Source organism: Ammospiza caudacuta, chromosome 5 (assembly GCF_027887145.1).
Source record: "Ammospiza caudacuta isolate bAmmCau1 chromosome 5, bAmmCau1.pri, whole genome shotgun sequence".
Lineage (NCBI taxonomy): Eukaryota > Metazoa > Chordata > Aves > Passeriformes > Passerellidae > Ammospiza > Ammospiza caudacuta.
The window spans coordinates 38,746,507-38,768,968 of record NC_080597.1 but is presented as its reverse complement, the minus strand read 5'-3'; the positions used below and the strand labels follow the sequence as shown (position 1 = coordinate 38,768,968).

Below are 22,462 nucleotides of genomic sequence, written 5' to 3'. Positions count from 1 at the left end.
ATTTATCTATAGAAAATGAAAGAACACTCATTTTAAACACTCATTTTAAGAAATGATGTCTCAATAAGTTGAAATTAGAGTGACTCAGTGGAGTTTGCTATTACAGAACCTGGATTTTAATCAATATAAAATATTTTATCTTAACTTTCATTATTTTTGACACATTTGTTTTTAGATAAAGTTCACAGCAGGATAACAAATGGAGACATTAAAGAATCAGCAGATGGTAATGGCGAGAAAAGGAGAATCATGAATAATTAAATATACTGAAGAAAACATAAAAGAATAGACTTTTACTGAAATGAGACAGACTTAGCTTAAGGTATTCCTTAGAGGAATGAGGTAACCCTCTAAGAAGACAATTCTCTATTGAGGTTCAGTTTAGAATTTATCACCAGTACAGGAAAAACCAAATTTTCTTTCAGTCTATATTTAGAATTCACATTGTTCAGTGAATCTCCATCTCTGGTGTGAGCAGAGAAGACAAGTAAAATAAGCTGACATGGTGTTGAAGACTACCTCTAAAATCAGTCACAAAATCAATGATTTTCTTCAGCATTGTTCCACAGTGATGGAAACCACTTTTCACCTGTGGTCAAGTGGTGTGACCTCCAACAGCTACACTGGTTAATCAACAGTGAAAATTTTTCTGTGAAAAAATAAAGCTGCAGCCCAACTACTGCAGTGCGTCCCATGTCTGTCCTTCCGCACAGAAACCAAAATGCAAGCAACCCAAAACCTTAAGAAATCACACATATGTGAAACCAAGGTTTCACCAAAGAAAATGCAATGATTGAATAATGATAAAGTAATAGGAAGAAAAGGGTTTTTATAAGAATAATGAATAGAAATATGATAACTATTATGCTACACAGATTACCTAAGAAAAGACAGATATAAAAAAATATTGTTATTGAATAACTATATATTATATTTACTATCTGTTGTTACACTACTTTCTAACAGAAGTTTTTTTTTTTAAAGAAGAGACACATGAATCTACAAGATTGTGAACAATGTTGAGCCAATGATATATACTATTACTTATATTATTCAATTAATATTTTGCCATTTGAAGAACTTTAGGAGACAGACATTCTTATTTTCACATGTACAGTGTTTTAGACTATAAGAATTCCTCATGTTTAAAAAAGAAATAGAATACTTGATTAATTTTCAGCACCTATGGAACTGGTTTCATTAAAAGGACCTACGAGAAAACAAGCTAAAATAGGTAAAACCACACTATAAAACATATTCTTAGAGCTTCTCAAAACTCTGTTGAGTTCCTCAATAAGAAAGGAATTTGAATCATAGAATATAGGGTTAAGTCCTGATCTACAGGTATAATGAGACTGCAGTGCATAATTGAAGATGTTTCATAAACCATTCAATAAGGAATGGGGACAATAAAATATGAATAAAATTAGATATAAATCAGCCTTATTCACTTTAATAAGTATTTCATCTCCTAAAGCATGAAGCAAAAGAGAGTTAATGACACTCTCTGTTAATGCTGTTTCATTTATGTACACAGGTGTAATTCTTTTTGTTTCGAAACTGTTAGAAGTAAAATATTTCAGACCAATTTGAGTAAAAAATGTATGCTTTACGTAAAAAGCACATGTATGTGTCTGGCACTTTTTTGTTGTCGTAGGGAAAAATCCATAATCAGATTAATCAATAGCAGTAGCATATCCTATTTTTTTCAGCTACCAAACCAACCCCCAAATTTTCTCATAATAGTACTCTGATCTAACAAGGTAATCCCATGCATTTTTTTTCTACTTTTAAAGAATACAAACTGAGACAAAAAATATTTTCATTTTAATTTAAACAGCCAAAGTAGTGTTATTTTCTAATTTCCTTTAAATAACATACGAGATCACACTGACTTATCCTCCAGCTTCAGAAAAGAGGCTATCCTTCTACATGCTATATGTGATCATTCTATCTAGAGAATATCCAGATAAATAAGTGTAAGAACTTCTGTTGAGGTACACTTGTATCTGTTTTCCAAGTCCCATAGAAAGGTCTTCCAGAGAGAACCTGCCTGGCTTCCTGTCAGCGACGCCACACAATCAGCGCTCCTACACTTTCTACTCTGCCTCGTGTATTGATAAATTGAGTTGCCAGCTTTGTTCTTCACATGAAAATATTTCTACTGTAATATGTCAGAAAAAGTTAATTATCATAGGCAGCAAAAATATACATTCAACAGCAAACGCCTAAGAATGCTGCTAGAAGGATTGAGTAGAAACTTGATTAAATATTGGGGTAAGGTTTAGTTTCTGGTATTTTGGCTGAGATCTGAAGTGTATGTGTCCAAAGAATGTAATTCCACCATGATCTCTCTCTAATACATGTTACCATCAAGGTCTACTACTACAGCTTGGGAAAGTGTAGTAGTGAAAGGATGTGAAATCAATTTTGTGTTTTGTTTGTTTATGTGATGAGCAAGAACTGTGTGAGGCTGTTGCCAGAAAATAAAGAAACACATAGGTGGGGGTATAGAGTAAAAAAAATACTGCCACTTAGACAAAATTGAAAATGTAAAGGGGACCTGAAGGGCTGGTGTGCACTCAGGACCTGACAGAATTGCCACTCTTATTCCTTTCTGCCAATATTCCGTTTGAAGCAGGACAAATCAGACAGTATCATTTTGCTGTTACCTCAAGGAGATAAAAGGTTGGATAAAAAAAATCCAAAAGCTTCAATTTGTAACTGAGCATCTTCACATAAAAACAGCAGCAAGTGCTACTTGGAACAAAGTGGTTGTCATGAGTAGTTCCACTATGCATGAGTGTGTCCTGAGGGGTCAGGTGAACCTCACTAATACAGCCAAGCTAGGGCTGGCTTAAGTGTGACCATTGGATCAATGTAAAAGATGTATTATCTATATATGAGAGAAGACATTTAATTTTCTCACTGTGAAACTGTACCAGTGGTTCTCCAAATATTATTATTTTATTTAAATCCTTGCTAAACCAACAGAAAAAATACGGAGCAATTTTTTTTCCCCACAAAATATTAATGCTGTTTTGCACTAATAACACCATAAATTTCAGTTTGCTTAAGCACCTCTTTATAGGCAATGCCTTCCCAATGAGTGCTGCTGGAAATCTCTTCACTAGCACATCATTGAGACTGTGTTGAAAAAAACAGTTTTGCATCTAAAATGCTCATCTTTCCCTACCAAAGGAGTGTCCCTATAGAAGACAGCATGAGTATTACAGCTAGCTCAGGGATATGCTGTAGTATATGGCAGCTTAACGCCTGGCAAGAACATAAATATGACAAGACGGGGTAATAACTTATTAATGAAAATGCTAGCGGTCAGGGCAAGGCCTGTCTCGGCATTTTTTCTATCTCCTTCCCCATTAATATTTGGACTCTGTCTTGCCCTGGTTTGCTGTAACATCTGCATTCCCTGTATATTTTCATAGCCTAAACATTTTGATCTCTACCTTCATCCTCATTTTGAAAACACACTGTTGGCGTTTACTAATTTTATCTGCAAGGACTTGCAAGGATTATAACACTGTAACTCCCATTTGTTGATATTAGTTCTCCTGGAAAACCTCTTACGGATTTTTCCTTTACATAGCACAAGAAACATTGGAATGGATGATCTTTAAGCTTCTTGCTCTGCAAAAAAACTGCCTATGGCAGTGATCAGTCTGATTTAGGAGATGACTTGCAGTTGAGTCATCTTTCTTTTCTCTCACAGTTCTCTGACAAGACTATCTTAGGCCACTAGGCTGCTTTGGAATTTTTGCTAGTCTGCACTGCTTATATCAGACCCACACAGATATTGGTGCACTGCAGTTTTAACAAATTAAGCTGGTGTTCAGTGGACTTTGGAGTGAAATGGATAAAGCATTTTTTTTATTAAATACAAAAATAATACACATGTAGAAGTTACTGATAATTTAAGGATCTATAGAAAGTCTTCAGAGTTTTCTTTAACTGACATGATTTGCCAAACCTAGAAAATAAAGTGCAATTTCTACATGTTTCTCAAAATTAATAAATCAATTAATGGGATAAAAAGTAGGTCTCACCTATACCTCCCATAAGATTTTCCAAACCATCACCTCTAGCAACTTTGTGTTAAATGTGATCATCTCCTGAACATCCAGGAAAGCATAGAGGTAGATGGGTCAACTTTGCCTCTTTGTAGGCATCCATTTCATCTGTCCTCCCTTGAATTTCTAAACTCTATGGCACTCTATGGTGCTACAGATGGGGAGAAAAAGCAGGGAGAAAGGCCCTCTCTCAGGTCTTTTGTCATACATACTGTTAGATTCTCTTCAAAATGCAAACTAGATGACAAAGAAGAGATATTAGCTGAGCACCCAAAGTGCTATTAGTTTATTAAGAAGAGGAAAACAGGAAAAGTTACACAGACCACAGAACAAAAGATGGATATTAGAAGTCATCCTTGGTGTTCAACCTCTGAGATCTATTTTGCATGTTCACTACCAGCCTGACTCCCACCTGATCTGGGACTACTCCATCTCTTTTCTCACACATCTCCACAAACACCATAAAGTCTCATCTGCTACCCTCTAGACAAATGCTGCCTTTGCCCAGACAATTTTACATGCAATTTATTTATTCTGAGAACAATTCTGTCCATCATTTGAGAATTTTCAGAAGGCTCTGTATCATATATTCTTGTTCCCAGACAGAATAGTATTTCTGATTATAGCAGAACACGATACATTTCAGGATTGAACCTTGTTCCCCCTCAGTTGACATTTTCTTCAAGGGTCACAAGGCTGCATGTAGACTAAACAACAGACTGCCTGTGGTAGGTGTGGCAGCCTTCATCTCATCCTTATTCAGATTAAATCCAAGGCACAAGGCAAAACTGGCTGTTTTAACCTTGCCTTTTGCCTTGCTAAGAGATGAGGATATGTGCAGGCTAGTCAGGCTTGGAAGGCTGCATGAATCCCATGCTTTAAAAGACATTTAAACTGAATGATCTTACCATGTTACATACTAAATCTCCTGTAATTGTAACTGTTTGCAGTATATCTAGCTATTACACTAATTTCTTTCAGGACTGTAGCATGGTAGATATGTCCTGCTACTTAGAATCTCCTTTACTCATGAAAATGCTGGACTTTTTGTCTTCTTATTCATAGAAATTAAATTCTAGATTTATATGTAAGTTTAAACACACATGATATCCAGAAAAGATCTGCTATGTACTTACTCTTGTGTTGTTTCTTTCAGCTTTTAGTTCTGAAATCTCTTCCTCTTTTTCAAGCAGCTGTTCCCTGCATGCATTTAATTCTTTAGTCAGTGCGGCAAATTCCTGTAGAATAAAATTATACAGGAAGTTACTCAAGATGTAAACACTAGGATAATCAAATCCGTGTGCATTCTAGAGCTTGAGGATTTAAATAATATTTAGACACCATCAACACAATCTAAAATAGCGTATGTAAGCTTCAGCATCTACTAAAATAATTTCAAGTCTAGACATACCTAATAAAAGGTAACTACTGATTTAAGTTTAGAAACAAAAGAAGATTCAAAATGATGGCAACATCTCCCATACCTAAGCTATCAGAAGCCATCACACCAGAAGGAGAACAGAACTGGCCAATTTCATCCCAACAGAGACACCACACTTCACACATAAGGAGCTTCAACTCAACATACCCACTGAGGATCATTCCTGCCACTCCGTAGGGCAGCCTTTCCAACATGGCATGTGAGAAGAAAGTTAAGGTATTCACTAATCAAAATCTACCTAATATCAGATTTACATAAGTACTATATGAGCTGTGAAAAAAATACTCTTGATATTGAAGTTAACCATTAAAATGTATTCAGCTGTTATAGTGAAAGGCTGTAAAGACTCAGAACAATAGTTTTTGGTTGGAATGAATTTTCTACGAATTCACAACATAAAATGAAACTGAATTTTAAGCTGCTCCTGATGTTAAGTTTTATGCATGCAACTAATAGGTATTCTGAAAAACATCTTTTACTTGTCAAAACTACTATTAAAATGTCTTGAATTGCTGTAACTCTTCAACAATATACATAAATTTTTCTCTATACAAAGGGCAATTGTAGAGTTGTCATTAATTTTAATGGGGAAAAGGTTTTACTCCATATTGTTTATTTTGACAGACATAAGATATACTAAGCTGTAGGGGTAAATTTTATCCTTTTATCCTATAGTAAAAAGATGCTACATATCTCACAGATACAGTAAGGTAAAGGATGAAAAACCTTTAAAATCTGTGATCGTGTTTTGAGAAAAAAAAATGTCTTGAACAGCATTGCTGTTTAACAAAGATGCTTACATATTTTTAAATACTAAGTTAATTTTCATTTTACCAGAACAGTCAGTACATAGGAGCCCACCACCCCACAAGTAAGCAGTTAAACTGCACTCCAGGAGAAAGCAGTTAAAAAAAAAAACAACAAACATGTCCAGGTGGTTTATCTTCTGAGCCAGTAGGATGAAGCTGAGACTAAATCTACTTATTTAAGACAAAAGCTAGTGATGATCTCAAAAGGGCTTAGTTTGCTGCTTCTCCTCAAGCTACAGAAAGCAGCTTTTATCTGAAATAAATAGGTGTTCGACAGAACTTTCATGGGTATTCCTAGTCCCATTCTGTTACAGTCAAGATTTTAAATAGTTAACAGGATATGGTAATATATGTTTAAAGTTATTCAAATAAATTTCAAGTTCTAGTCTGAAAACATGTAACTAAGAGTGCTTTTTTTCCCTATTTTTCAGCAGCCAGAACTGCAAGCACAGTAGACCTCCATGCAAATTGCATGATAAGAAGGAGAATGTTGTTCTGATATCCTCAATGGATTTTGTTTTAGACACTGGCTATAGATTACATGAACTATATAATGATGTTTTGTGTCCTACCTTCTAATCAGTATTTGCTTTTTATATCCTAGTGGTCAGGTACATTTAAGGTTACACAGTACATTTTGATGTCAAAACCCTTAGCTTAGCTTTACAAATGAGATTTATATTGTAACACTCTTCCCTTCCTTTTCAAAAGTATCATTAAAACTTCTGCCTGTAGGTCTTGAACTAGGATTCAGAAACTACCAGTCCAGCAGTGTTATTCTGTACAGATTTTTTAGAAAATCTCCTGTACTTAAGGTTGCAAGTAATGGGCTGAACAAAAAAAAATCTTAGTTAATAAAAAGCTAATGATCTCAACTCACATTGAATGAGAATTCTGAAGCACAAAACCACACACACAAACTCTTCTCTACAGCCCTATAGGGTGGAGCTCTTGTTGCTAATTTACATGAATTAGTGTCTATAATACTTTCAGAGTCTCACAGAATAAACTTTCAGTGTAATCTATAGAGTACGTTGTTGAGCTTATGTTTTCTCATTTCTTGGTATTGTTTCAGCTGGAACTAAAATAGACACTTTGGCATATGCTTGGGCATCCGGATGGGTGACAGGTGGTGGAAAGGATAACAAATGTCATCTGTGACTTACAGTTTGAGTTCTGAACTACAGTACGGCAAACCATTTGCTGCTTTCTTTGTGAGTAAAAAAAGACATGTTTATCAAACATCTTTGTTGTGCCAAGGTGAACCTGTTTCTAGTACAATCTCTAACACTTTGGTTAATATAATCTCAAATAACAAAGGAATGAAATTCCTACTAGTTTGCTGAGCAGCATGGAGTTTATTCTTAGGGTAATTTTGTCTGGTCATCAGGGTAAGTTCTCCTTGCTTTTAATCAAATCATTACTCAAAATTCTGCTCCCAGAGAGTCTCATACCTAATATAATGTGGTTTCAGCCTCCAAATACCTTCAGTTCATATTCATAACATCTATTAGCATTTACTTTAGCTGGGCTACCTGTGTCCACTGTTTTAGACTTTGCTACTTGAATGGTCAACCTTGTCCTTTCAAGCCTATAATTATTCAATTGTTGCTGCTGCTCTCTGAAATTTCTCTGTGCTTTTGACATACCTGCAGTGCAAGCACTTACAACAAGCAGTCACCTATTTATGTGTCTGGAACTCAAGTGGCCAACTTCATCTGAAATACTAGAGATGTTCATTCATCAAGAGCTTGGAATTCTCTGAGTTGAATGATAGCAGAAAGAGGCCTTATTCCTTCTGTTTATATCATGTGCCTTTTACAGGGAAAGTCTCAAAGTAAATGGAGTTTTCCCCAGAGCTTTACAAGTTATTATTTCTCTCACATCTGTTTTCATAAATTAATAACTAGGATAACACCTCACAACTTTCAAATAATACTTCCAAAAATATATGTAAAACTTATTTTTAAAATAACTTATTTATCCAAGATATCCCAACAGGCAATGCTCCAGGAAACATTTTTTCCCCCCACAGGTTCTATGCCAAGCAAAGCATATTTTTGTTTTAACATAACACCAGTTATGTAATAAATGACATGTGATGATAATGACCTCTGCTCATGCAATTCCCTCATATAAATATACAGGGATCAAGGGAATACTGTCATCTGGAATTACTGTTTGCAGCAGAAATCTTGCATGGTCAGTGACCACGACAGTCAGTCATACTTTGGGAGCCCTGAAGGTAATATCTGTTGCATAACTAATAGGAGTTGACAGGCACAACTGCACTCTTAAAGCTCATATAGAAGCTGTATGGCAATAAAGCTAATTAAGAACTGAACTGAATTAAAATTCCATGAAAATTATTCAGTTGATAGCAGTGGCTTTATAGTATACCATGACATCAAGATGTTTGCAATTTTTTCAAGATAAATAACCTGAGAACGAGCATTGTTTTCCTCATCTGAATAAACATAGTCTCAGAGCCTGTCTTAACTGCTGCTTGTCTTTTTCTCTTAACACTTGGCCTATGAAATTAAGCCTCGAAAACCAATTCAACAGAAATCTGTAGCCATGAAAAGGACCACTAAGAGTTACCAATAAGCAAAACTCAAGGACTTCCCTGGTGAAGCAGCTGAAATACAGTTTGAGCAGAGGCTGGAGGGTGCCTGAGAGAGTGGGATACCATCAGGACAGGAAGGCTGGCAGCACTGCCAGATGTGCTGGCAGCAGGACTGGGCAGGGGAGGCATCCTACAGCTATCTTTCCATTAAATTTCTGCCTCTAGGGGCTGGTTCAGGAAATCCTGCTCTCATTGCTTGTTGTTCCAAAGAAAAGCCTGCAAGGTTTATTTTCTATGACCAAATACACATAAACATACACAACTTGTCTCCAAGTTGAAGGTATGCCACAGAAATTATGAGAACTTGTATCTCTGATGCTCAACTGTTCAGAATATGATCCAGTCCAAATTGAGCTGAAATGAAAACACAGTCTCTCATCATCCCCACAAAAAATACTGAAATAAAATTGAAATTTTGTGACAGTAACTTAAAAAACCCCCCCTAAATTAAAAACACATAAAATTCAGTTTTGGAGACAGTGAGGAGATTCAGCTTAAAATCTCGTCCTCTGGATTTTTCATCATTAAATCACAGCTCATTTCAGGAATGAATCAGTGAACGAATATCTGCACGGAAAAGGAATGGTAGGGGTTTATAATTTCTATTTTACATTCAACACAAGCTATGTCAACCAATTTGCTTTCCTAAATATTTAGATGCAATTCACTTAGCAGAAATCACTACCTACTACAATTACTTCTTTTAACCTGTTATATATTAAGTTTTCATCCAATCTGTTGGGGGGGGGGGGGGAGGAAAAAAGATATCTTCTTTCTTAATATTCTGTCACTGGATATGTTCTTGGAAATTCTCCATGCCTTTTAAATGACCAGGGATTTATTTTAGCAATTTTGGCAGAACACAGACTTCATCCTTGCTGACTCTTATTAACAGAGCAAAGTACAAAAAAAAAATCTGAACATAATTCACTATTTATCTTCTTGCTACAGAGAAGTCATAACAAATATTCCTTGATTCTAAAATAGGTTGAATGAAAGATTTTCCCCATCCCTGATAGTGTTCAAGGCCAGGCTGGATGGGGCTTATAGAAACAGGGGCTTACAGAAACCTGCCCATGAAACTAAATGATCTTTAAGGTCTCTTCCAATTCAGGTCACTCAATGATTCCATGATTCTCTGTTTTAAACATGTGTGTTTGGTGTCAGTTGTCCAAAATGTTCATTGTTACATTACTGCTCAAAATGAGAGTTCATTTGCACATAAATTTTAGGTTGGACATGTACCCTGAAATACTGTATTATACCAGGATCTGAGTAAAAAAAATGGAAATCTGATTGGACCTCAGGACTAAAATTTTGATCCATTAATACGAAAAAGCAAAACTTTCAAAACCGTAGAATAGTCTCTGAATTAATCTCTTAAAAATATCAGTCGTTTACACTGTGATGTTTGTGTAGTGTTTTCTGTACTTCTCCACAAATAAATGTAATAAAAACTGATTTAGTCTCTGTTTTTCATATTTTTAGGCATTGGAATTATTTTTTTAACCACCCCTTCAAAAAAATTAGCTGCCATATGATGTGGGTTGGCCACACCACGTTGAACTACTTTGGCTTTAATATGAACTGAGTGTTACTGTGACTCAGACCTCGCTTACACAGATAAGGAGTAATTCTTCTTCACAGACAGCGGCTCTTCCAGTGGTTCTTACAGAGACATTAATTGTGCTTCAAGCTATCAAGGATTTACCAGCACTGGTTTGGTTTGCTTAGGGGTCCATAAGACATCTAAAATGTGGGAATTATGCTTAAGTGTCACAGCCTGAAAGTTCCATGAATTGACAAAGGAAGACAAAGAGTGGCACCTGGGGAGGCATAGAGCGGATGTTCGGAAACGGCTAAGCAGGGAAGTGGTGGAATCAACATCGCTGCAAGTGTTCAGAAAACATGTGAATGTGGATCTTAGGGACACAATTTAGTGGTGGACCTGGCAGTGTAGGGTTAAGAATTGGACTCAATGATTCTACAGTCTTTTCCAACCACTTCTTGATTATTCTAAGATGACAACAAGATTTCTGTTAGGTGAGAGAGAGAACTGAGTCTCCTGTTTTCAGCTAGGGTAGAATTAATTTCTTCCCAGGAGCTGTTACAGTGCTGTGTTTGGGATTTGGAATGAGGATGGTGTTGATAACATGCTGATGTTTTAATTTTTGGCTAAATTGTGTTAATCCTAAGTCAAGGCCCCATATTTTTCCTTTTCTCATGCTCTGCCAGTGAAGAGGTATACCAAAGAAACTGGGGAGGAGCACAGCTGGGACAGGTGACCTGAACTGACCAAAGAGACACCACAGAATGTCATGCCCAGTATACAAACTGGTAGGAGCTGCTGAAAGGGTGCCTGATCCTGATCTGGGTTCAGGAAGAGGAGCCTGGCACTCGTCAGCGGGAGGTGAGCACCTGCATCGTGCATCACTTGTTTTCTTCACATTCTTATTCTTACTCCTTTTCTTACTCTCATTCACCATTAGTATTGTACTTTATTTTCACTTATTAAACTGTTCTTGTTCAACCAACATTTTTTACTTCAATTCTCCCCATTCCACCAGGGTGGAGGGATGACAGAGGGGAGGTTGAGTGAGTGGATCTGTGGTGTTTCACCTCCAGCTGGGCTGAAAACCATGACATTTAGTAACACTGTGGACTTGAGACCCCATTTTTAATGTTTTTTTGTTTTCAGAAATGTGGGCAGTGACTGAAGTTTTGAAATGTGTAGCCATTTACCCACACAGAAGCACACAGTCAATGCTCTTGGAAGAAAGCAAAACATTTCAGAGGCTCAGAGCCCATGTAAACATCTATAAGAATTAATAATTCCAATACATTCACTGAACATAAAATTGGGCAAATGCAGAACTATTACATTAGCTATTCATCAAGAATTCCTTCCTTAAATAGTCAGTTGAATCTACATCAGATTCTGAACTAAGTCTTGCAAATATTTACTTATTCAGCCATCCCCTTCTGGGTAGAAGAAATCATCTCAGGCTAGTAGTCTCTCTGTGCATGGCCTGCTACTGTGAATAAGTAATTTACTATGATGACTGTGTTCCCAGAGTAAGAGAGATATAAATGCTTTTTTGAGTAAACAGAAAAACACTCAGATACCTTTTCAGTACCTGAAAAAAAAAAAAAAACCACAAAAAAAGGCCCAAAAACTTATTTCTAGAAAATAACTCAAAATAATAATAGAGAACTGAGGATTACGCCAAATAAATTTATGTATTTGATTAAGATAATTCAAACTTATTGATATGGATATAAACATTTTAGTGTTGCTTTGTGACCTGTGTGACCTGATTTTTATAGAAATGTCACCTAAATCCATTAGCTGCATCATTTTATTTCATGATTTTTTAGAACAAGAGTACCACAGTACCCAAAATTATATTTCAAAATTCAGTCAGAAAGAAGCTTTAAAACGCATCTGCTTACATGTTAGTTGAAGTGACAGTCATTCTAGATAATGGGAAATTCAAAGGTAATGGGAAGAACCCACCACTCTCAGGACTTCTGATGTAATCTGCCTAATTTTTGCTAGTACATCACATAAAGAATAATTCCACCAGATTTTTGAAGTCAAAGAGAATCTCCACAACAACATAAATATTATGACAATGGCTCAGATTCTGGCAATGATTTTCCCACACAGGATTACTTCAGGAAGAAATATGACACTGGAGACAGAAGATATGGGCACAAATACGCCATGGTAGTTTTCACTTGAATCTAAGACAATAATAATATGAATAAAATTAATATGGTTTTAGCAATATAAACACAAAGAGTGATCCATGTATTACTCTCTAATCAGTACCACACAGTCAAACACAAAACTATTTTCCATTATTTCCCAAATTTGCCATGTAAAATTGTAAATTTTAAAATTTACAATTTTGCATGACACCAGCTAAACCTATTTTAGAATCAAGGACTATCTATTATTTTGATCTGTTAAAATAGTTACAGTAACAATAAAACAGAATAAAAAGGGGGGAAAAAGGCATAAATCAGATTTTTTTCTTTTTTAATCTAGAACTTCCTGTTTTCTATACGACTCTTCAGATTATAAGAGATGTAAATTGAAAAAATCTTAAGAAACTGTCTCAAGCACAAGACAGAAGATGAAAAAAATTCACCTTATTTATTTGTAATTCCTAGTATCAGGCTAAAGCCTGATAAAAGCTTGAGGCTTTGAAGGACTTGACAGCCTTCACCCCTCAAAAAAAGCAGATACATTAATAATTATAAAAATATAGCTTTTTAAAACTTTTAAATATTTTATTATAACGTAGCCAATCCAATTATACCATTCTCCCATATTTATGAAAAACAATGAACTTAAAGCTCTTTTCTTTCCCTTAAGAAAGGCAGATTGAAAATTTAAAGGTCTCTTGTCTCGCAGACCGTGTAAACTAGATTGGTTTGGTTTGGAACAGATATCACAGTGAATGACACACCCTGCAACTTTCAAATAACACCAATTGTGTCTTTTGTGCTTTGCTCCTAACTGATGGGGACACTGAGGCACAGAGGGTCTTTAAGCAAGTTAAACATCTGTCAGACTAGTACTGAAAAGGGATGGGATAAACCATCACTCATAAACATCTGCAAACATAATAAAGCTGAATGTGTAATTCAGGTGTGTGACTTTTTAAAAGTTCATAATCTTATATACAGTGTATGAGGAAACCGCAGACTGGCTTACAATGTGTGTTCAGAATGTTTTACTATACACACTGGTTTTACTATACACACTGGACTGGTTTCTGTGGAAGTACTACTCACGTGCAACATGATGGCAGCACACTTTCCAGAAGTGGGATGAGAGTCTCATTGGTTTGTAGGGATTTTTTGCTTAAATCATACTACTGTAGCATGGAAGTGAGTCAGCTATGTAATAAGGGGAATTATACTATCAACTTTTTTTCCTTTAATAATTAATGCCTTTGCTTTACAAATATTCATATTCACTTTTTCTAAAAGTAAATAAATGATTTCCAGATATAGCTATGTTGCAGACTACAGCCTATCATCATTTTCAAGTTATGGCTTTTTGCATAAAAGATATTTATACCAATATGCCTTTATTGATTAAATATTATATTGCATAAATACAGATGACAATTTACTCCTCTACAGCTGGAAAATTCTCATCTATCAAAAAATAAAAAGAGCAAAATATGGTTTAAAATGACAGACTATGACTGTTTTTAAAAATAACTTTATGGAAAGTGGGACTGATTTTATTCCAATTGATCAGTTATTTATTTTTCCAGATATATAATTATTTAAAATGTGAAATGGTCACAGAGCAGTAGCATAAGCACATGATAAACTGCTGCATTGAAATACAAGACTACAACCTCCCACTGCCAGCACAGTCTGATTTTATACTTACCATCCTACTTTTTTCATTTCTTTTCCCCCAAATTTAAAATAAACACAAAGTTATAAAAAGAACAAGCCTGCACAATATGCAAATTACTGAAGTGCTTTACAGACTGTACAATGGCTTCAGCACATCAATGCACACATACAACCCTCAATATAAGGCAGATTGAGGTCAGTACATGGCCCTAAGAAATAACCTAAAATAAATCCTGACAGAGAGGATATAGGAAGGGTGACTATAAGAAGCAACACAGACCTACCAATAAAGAGAATATGTCTTCTATTATGATACTGGATAAGGAATGTGCAGCTTTTTTTGGTGTCAATTCCAGATTCCTTGTTGTCACGGTTTGGGCCTGGCACAGAGCCAGTGCCCCCATGAGAATACCCTCTCCCTGGTGTCTGCTGTGAGATGTGACCAGGAATAAGCACTTGTCTAGTTGTTTTTTAGCATCCCTGACTCACTTTCCAAACTTTACTTTCCTAGCTTCAATTTACTTCTCCCCAGAGCAACTTGCTGTTTTCTTCCAGGCAAACTTGACAAAACACAGCATGACCTTTTCTTCTCTCTCATTTTCTGTAACTGTCCTGACACTTGTCTCATTCTCTGCTTTCTCAGCATTGTCTCTGGGTAAATTTTATCCATGATCACACATTCAGTTATTATTAATAGGTCAGCAAATCCCCTGTTCTGATTCAGAACCAAACCTTCCCTACACAGTAGGGATTTTACACGGTAAAATCATACTTTTTACCCTTTCAGAATTTATACCAAATAATTAATGTTAAATAATTTAATACTTTAAATTTATTTAATTTTCCTTCCAGAAGTTTGTTGTTTTCCAGTTTCCAATTTTTTCATGAATTTAATAAGTGTAAAACTACAGAAAAGAGGATGAAGAAGTGCAAATTCTAATGCTTAATTCTATTATTTTTAATAACTTTCAAACTTCAGAGTGTTAATCATACAAGATTCTAACAAAAAAAAAGTTTAAAAGTTGAAGTGGTTTTTTGTTTTTTTTTTCAGTGAAAGATTTTTACAGAATCTACTAAATGACTTTATCCACCAACTGATTTTTTTTGCATAAACTATATTTGATCTTTTCCTGGCAAGAATAATTGCTAATGGATCCTTAAGGATGCAAATATTAGATGTTCTGCATCCAAGCTGGTCACCCAAGAGGAGCAAAAGTGAATAAATGCCCTTTCAGGATGTGATTGATCTGTCATTTATATCTTTTATATCCATTTATATCTTTTGGGTTGAAAGGAACTGCACCTTTGAATTCCTTTTATTTTTCCCTCTGTAGGGTTTCTACAAAGACAATTGGAAAAAACACCTCTTCTGCACTCTAGGTGGCTTCTTGTGGCCTGACCTGTCCCAGCAGAACTAAAGCTTCACCGTGAGAAGTAAATAAAACTCCCAAATACAACTGGTGACCAGTGATCACTTCATACTTGCAACCCTGGGGGCAATAATATTGCTATCCCCCTTGCCCCTCCAAAATACCATGTTGAAAATGAAAAATATAAATTGGTAATAATTATCCCATTCTTCTAGGTGCTAGTGCTCACCTGGAGCCTTATGGGCGTTTGGTTCTTCGGAGAGAAATGTCCCAAGACACAACAAGGTTAAACTGCTGCCAAAGCAGTTCAGTGCAGTGTTAGGAAAACCCTCTGTAAGACTAATTCAGCAACAAGGCTGGCCATGCAGGAATGGTGTGGTGACACACCTCCACTGACAACTGAGGCAAATGTCTGGGAGGGCTTGTTGCAATGGACAAATGTAGCATAAATGACATTTGGAAGATATTTTCATTTTTTGAGTCCACGAAAATGAACCCATATATATGGTTTCACAGCAGTGAATTCCACTTTATTTGCAGATCCTTTAACTTAGATGACTGCAATGTATATTGTATACATATACATAGTGTACATGTATACATATATATATATATATATACACTGCATTTACAGATAGTAGTTTCTTGATGCGTGTGCTGGAGATAATTTAAGCCGTGGATTTCACTGATCTGCTTTCTGTTTGGCAACTGAAAACATGACTTTTCCTTCATATATTGACTTGCTCTCTTTCCAGTTAGTCTGGCTAAGACTTAGCTAATCACAAATTACAAGTATGTATCTCATGAAGGAATCCCAATTTTTCTTGGGATATGCACTGAATCTTGTTTCATATGCGGATGTTTTTAACAGCAATCTTTCATTCTGTTGTACTACTGCAATAAAATTAAAAAACTTCAGTGGTGAAAACAAGGTGAAAACACAGATGTTCTTCATCAGGAAATATGATGAACTGGTAATTACTAGCACAGACTTTTTCCTAAGGAAAAATATACAGTGTATTTACAGATGCCAAGAAAATCAAATTAAAGAATGATGTATTCTGTATTAGAAATTGCATAAGCAACAAATATCCTATTAATCTCTGTGCCTTTGATGGAAATAAAGGAACAAAAAAACATCTTAAAATGTTAACATTCATACACTGGCATCTATTTTTTTTTAAGAGTACAGGGTAGTAGATATAAAACACTTGGAAGTTTTCAAAGTCTCTTTCTGTGTTCTCCCCTTCTCCCCCTCCTATTTCTATCTCTTCCACTCGCATTTACTGTTTAATAAAATCTGTATTATTGAGTTTGTCACATGATCTTGTTTAAGCTTTAATTTGAGCAGGGGTATCTCTTAATAACCAGATCAGAACAGAGCAGTAGTTCAACACATGAGAAAAAATTCTGCTAATAAGATCTCTGTGGGACTCCAGTGATTGTGTTCAATAAATAGGACATTTACATCAAAATACAGCCTCTTCAGCAATACATTCTTTAGCTGCCCACTGGGCAGGCAGGTGGTCCAGAGGCAGATTCTGCTCAGAGTCCAGGCAATTCATGCATCTTTGTCCACATCTTGTTACTTGGTCCTTCAGGCATTGACAGGGCATGTGCAATGCAGGAGAACATCATGACTTCCAGAAGAACAGTACCCCAAAGTTGGGATGCAGCCCATGACTTCTAAGTGGTGACTTATCTGTTCTGATGACAAATGCATGCACATGTCTGAGTTTCGTTGCATGATTTGCCAGACCTACCCAAGCAGGTGTATGATCACCTCAGATCAAAACTACATCATATGTAACTACAAGTTTTGTTCATTTTTCATATAATTTAGACGACTCCACCTAACACTATCCATGTTTCTCCAGAAAAAGGAAAAATCAGAAATTGACAAACACAGAAATGTATTAATTTTTAAAAGTTCTATTTAAAATATTCACTACAAGATTGTGTCAGAGGAACTTGTGCTACCTAGTCTTCACACACATAGTTCAGAAACAGTTGGGCTTGTTTGAAGTGTGACTATCACTTTCAAAGCTAAATTATATTTGCTGATCCAGGTCTATTGCTGTAAACAAAAGTTACACTTCAAACAACTCTAGTTGCCTTTGAGGTGCTGCAGAGCTCCTGTTTCTGTTTGAAGTTCATTATCCTACCACATTACCACCAATTCAATGTTACATCTGTCCCTTTTTCCTACATTGTGTCTACTGTTAACTAAATAAACAAGATAGTAACAATAGACGTGATAATGCTCAGGACAGAGTATATGTGACAACTTTGAGCTCTTCTGCTCAGAAGAGCTCTGTTTAAGATTACAGCTACCACCACAAAATACGATGGAGTCATATGAAGGAGATAGAAAGTAAAAATTATCTTTCTAAGGTAATATGTTAGTGAAATTTTGCACAATCACAAATGCACACACACAGACTATTAAATACTCCCAGCAGGTATGTCTAAATCTCATATAAAGCTAAACTTAGACTATAATAGTCACATTAATCCTGCAGAAAATGATACCTCACCAGTTCTCCATTCTCTAGGGAATGTATGTGCTTTCCCACTGGTTAGAAAACAACTACTGGGACTTAGTCAAGTGCAGTGAAGAAACCAGCTAATTACATCAATCATGTTTTACTTCACAAACTTTGATTTAGAGACATAATCCTCTCAGTCTGAAGCCCTAAAATCTGTGTCATCACAAGAAGATAATTGTCTAGAAACTATTTAGCATACAGCCAAAATATGTGGGCTATATCTGTTTCAGGCAGACACCTAGCTCAGTACTTGTAAATTTAGATTGTTTGACAAGGGCTGTGACAAGGAGAAATGAAAGAATCCCAGGAATAAGAAACAAAGTGGTCTCTGGAGAAGACTCCAGAGTGTCTTGTTTCCATCTGATGGCTACATCCCACAAAACACAGTCTCAGTTGCAGCCATGCACCCACAACTCAGCCCAGCTTCAGCGCTCTCACACACACCACAGCTCTCTCACAGCTCGTCTGTAAACTGTCTGTGGGTAATCTGGCACGAAAGATCCCTCCCTGGGTGCCAAACCAGTTTGGAAAGGTAATGAATGCTTCAGTAAACTTGGGCACAGCCCTCTGTGGTGTCTCGACCTGCTTGATGAACTGGAAATCCGACTTGGTGTGCCAAAATGCTTTCTGCCTGCGCTATATTTAGCATGTAACTATCACATTACTAAAAGTCCTAAAGATATTTATGTAGGTAGTCGTCTATTTTAGCACTACTGGCATGCAAGAAAATCAGTTCATATTACAGAACTGGAGAGAACACCTTGCAGCACCTCTTTTCCTTCTCATCTTTTTTTGAATCAATTGGTTTTCAATATTCTGTAAAGCTGTGTCTTGGCTAAAATTTCCATTTCCAGCCTTTATTATCTAAAATTTTATTAGCAATGTTATGAGAAAATCATTTTTATTTAAAGTGAAATATATATGTCTTATGCACTAAGAAAGAAATGTATTCTATGTACTTAAATTCTTTACATTTTGGAGTTATTTTTCAGCTGCATTCAGTGGGGAAAAAAAAGAAAGAAAAGCAAAAAAAAAAAGACTAAAATAATTAAAATGCAGTGACAGCATTTCAATGTTCATTATCCCCTTAGACCTTTATGGAAAAAACCCCAACCCCCTTCACTCCCCAAACTCTAAATAAACCAAATCTCACAGCATTGCAATCATATCAAAACTCTTTCTCAGCTCAATAAACCCCACTTTCTCAGGCATGAGAACAGTATGAGGAAATTTTGCAAAAACAGAGGGCATAAAAAAAGCTATCCATCTTTGCACTTGAGATACACAGACAAGTAAGCCCATAACCATAGAAATAAAATACTTGAAAACATGCTTGCCCTCAGATCATGTTGAGCTTTGCATAAAGATTTATTTTCTCTTTTGCCTCAGGGTACTAATCAACTTGATTTTAATTTTTTCTACAAATCATGTGGAGATTTTAAAAATTCTGTCTATATGAATATACGTGCATGTACCATTCACTAGACCTTCAAAAAATGTTATGCCTAGGAAATTAGATATATCCTAATTTTTCAATAAAAAGTTAATAAAATTTCTTTTAAATTATTCTCTGTAGACCTCTGTAATAAGTGAATAGTATTTCATGGATATCTTTGTAAAACATTTAAAAAACAGATCTTTGTTTTGCTTATCGGAGAGATAATGAGATAATGGACAGAATCATTCATATTACTGATGCCTTCTTCACCCTTACTCTGTGCAGCATCCTAATTTTTGTTTTATCTGCTGATGACATTTTCTTATTAGACTTCTGTATTTCAGAAGGCTTGACCGAAAACATGAATTTTAGAAAATTCACCTTTATTATCTGCATGTGGTTAACTGGACTTGTTAAGGAAAAAGGGAGAAATGCACATACAAATTGCTGATTTTTTGTTCTTCCAAGAATATTTGGTGTAATTTACAATATTGCTGATTCTGTGTGATTACTCACTGAACCTCTACCATGAAATGAAGCTCAGAGAAGACAGACAAGGATGATAAATGCATGAAGCTTAAAAAAGAATTCTGGAAGTAGCCACAGCTATCATAGGAATTTACCTCAACACCAAGAGGACCAGTGGGTGGCCTTTATTGCATATAAATGGCTGTGTCAGTTGAGGGTCACCTCACTGTGTACATGGACTTCTCTAAAATAACAGAAAACCTTATTTTCCTGAGCCAGACAGATCAGCATGGGGGAGCTGTATTTATGGCTCAACCCAACAATTATAAATACTGAGCAAATAGCAAAGGGGACTTTGAAGAGAGCAACAGGTTTAAGCTGAATTCAACGTATGCATTCCCTTCCAGCAACCAGAATTGCTCAGTGTAATGATTTCAGACGTCTCTTTCAAAAGTCAGTCAGGCCTAGAAGTCCACTACTAAACCTCTTTTGAAGGGGAAAGAACTAAACTATCAAAACTTGACACAAAGTTGATACTTTCATGTAGGTTTAAAATATTAATAAACCGTTATAGATCATTCCATGCCTACAGAGGTTTGTAAAGTTTTGCCATCAGCAGTACAATACTTGGAAATGCTTTCTCATTGAGGTCAAATATACTGAATATTGTCTTTGGCTGATCCAAGTGAAAATAATAAAAAAATTCCCTTCAGTTCTTATGCTATAACACTTCATGCAAAGAAAAAAATAATTTTTTATTAAGTAATTTTTATAAATTTGCAACTGAAACCCTACCTCAAGGCCTATTTTATCCTACTGTGTGAAAGCACAAAATGATATGCCTTCTTTCCAAAGGAAGCTACAAACTAAGTATAAAAAAGGAAGCAGTAAATTGAGAGGGACAAGGCAGAGACAACATGACAGATAATTGGCTTCAGCCACATAATGCATAATCAATTTTCCTGGTAAATCAACTGGAATGGGAAAAGACAGACATCACAGCCACCTGAGTTGACAAACAAATAGCAGTCCCTGTGGAGAGCTGCATGCTACACTTTCATACAGGCAATCTAGTGTTTGCTGGGTCTGTATTCTGTGGTGCGTGCGCTCTCCTTCAGTGCTGTGATTGCTGCCACCTCCTTTACAGAGTTTTGGACCATCAACATGGGACATGCCCACCTTTATGTCAAAATAACATTGTGACTATAAACACAGGAAATGCATTCCTCCTTCTAACAGTAAGGTCTTCTTTCCAGCAAAATGAAGCAGCTCTTAAAAGTGCATTGAGCTGCAAGCAGGAAAGCAAGCAATAATAAATAAATAAAATAGTGGCAGAGATATGAACAGCAACTGAAACCAATGGGAATAAAACTAATATATTCAAGCAGCAACAGACTGTAATTCCCAAGTTGCAGTAGGAGCTGTTCATACAAGTGGCAGAATCAAGAAACTACTCTGCAGATGGCTATTGTATCATCCGGTTGATATTTAAGACTCAAGGAGTCCTGCAGGGCCTTCTAGTCCCTGGCTCCCTCACTGTGCTAGGAATCCCCAAGTTTTTTGCCACAGCATTGACCCTTACTTTGCCTTCCTTGTCCTGATCTTGGGCGAGTGCTTCTGTTCAGGCCAAATAAGTTCATTTATACAATCAGAACACTCCATCTGCTCTGTTTACAGCTGGAGGGTGTATGGCAACACGAGCTGTGGCAGGGATAGTATAAACAAGACCTCATCCTTGGCTTCCTCTCTAGAGTAAAGAATGAAAGCACAGTTTGCTAGAGGCCAGTTCTTCATAAAAATTTAATTTTCCACAGAACTCTGTATAAACCTTTTCAGTTCCTCAGACATACTAATAAATGAATAACCACAAAAATATCACAATATTTGTCATGTGGGAATAGAAAATTTCAAGGCAAGGCCATGAAAAGAAGAGAATCACATGTGTTCAGGGATACCTTTGGAGTATTTTGGACTAGGTAAAAAATACAAATACAGTTCACACATCTACAGTTACTAAAAATGAATTAGGCCACAAGATAGTTCCTGAAAGGAACTATCACCTTATGGGATATTTTCTTTGCAGAAGTAACTAAATCTATTGAATGATGAAACCGTCCCTAGATGTATGTCCCCCGGACAGCTGGTCCTGGAGTTGGAGTTAAATGAGATCTTCCAACTCTACCATTGTAACAGCTTGGTCTTGTCCTTGAAGGGATGTCAGAGCAGGAAAATTCAGAGGAATGCTACACTACTCTTAGAGTTCATGAGACCAGACTGACAGACTA

General features: G+C 36.1%; 1 protein-coding gene across 12 annotated transcripts in view; it reads right to left on the bottom strand.

Annotated features, from left to right (window-relative positions):
* PPFIA2 (PTPRF interacting protein alpha 2) overlaps positions 1–22,462 on the bottom strand; it is a 288,488-nt gene that overhangs the window by 108,258 nt on the left and 157,768 nt on the right. For all 12 annotated transcript variants that reach the window (XM_058805647.1, XM_058805650.1, XM_058805658.1 and 9 more), the window contains one exon: positions 5,225–5,326. In XM_058805647.1, the coding sequence (XP_058661630.1) occupies positions 5,225–5,326 (102 nt within the window). The remainder of the gene's footprint in view (positions 1–5,224; positions 5,327–22,462) is intronic.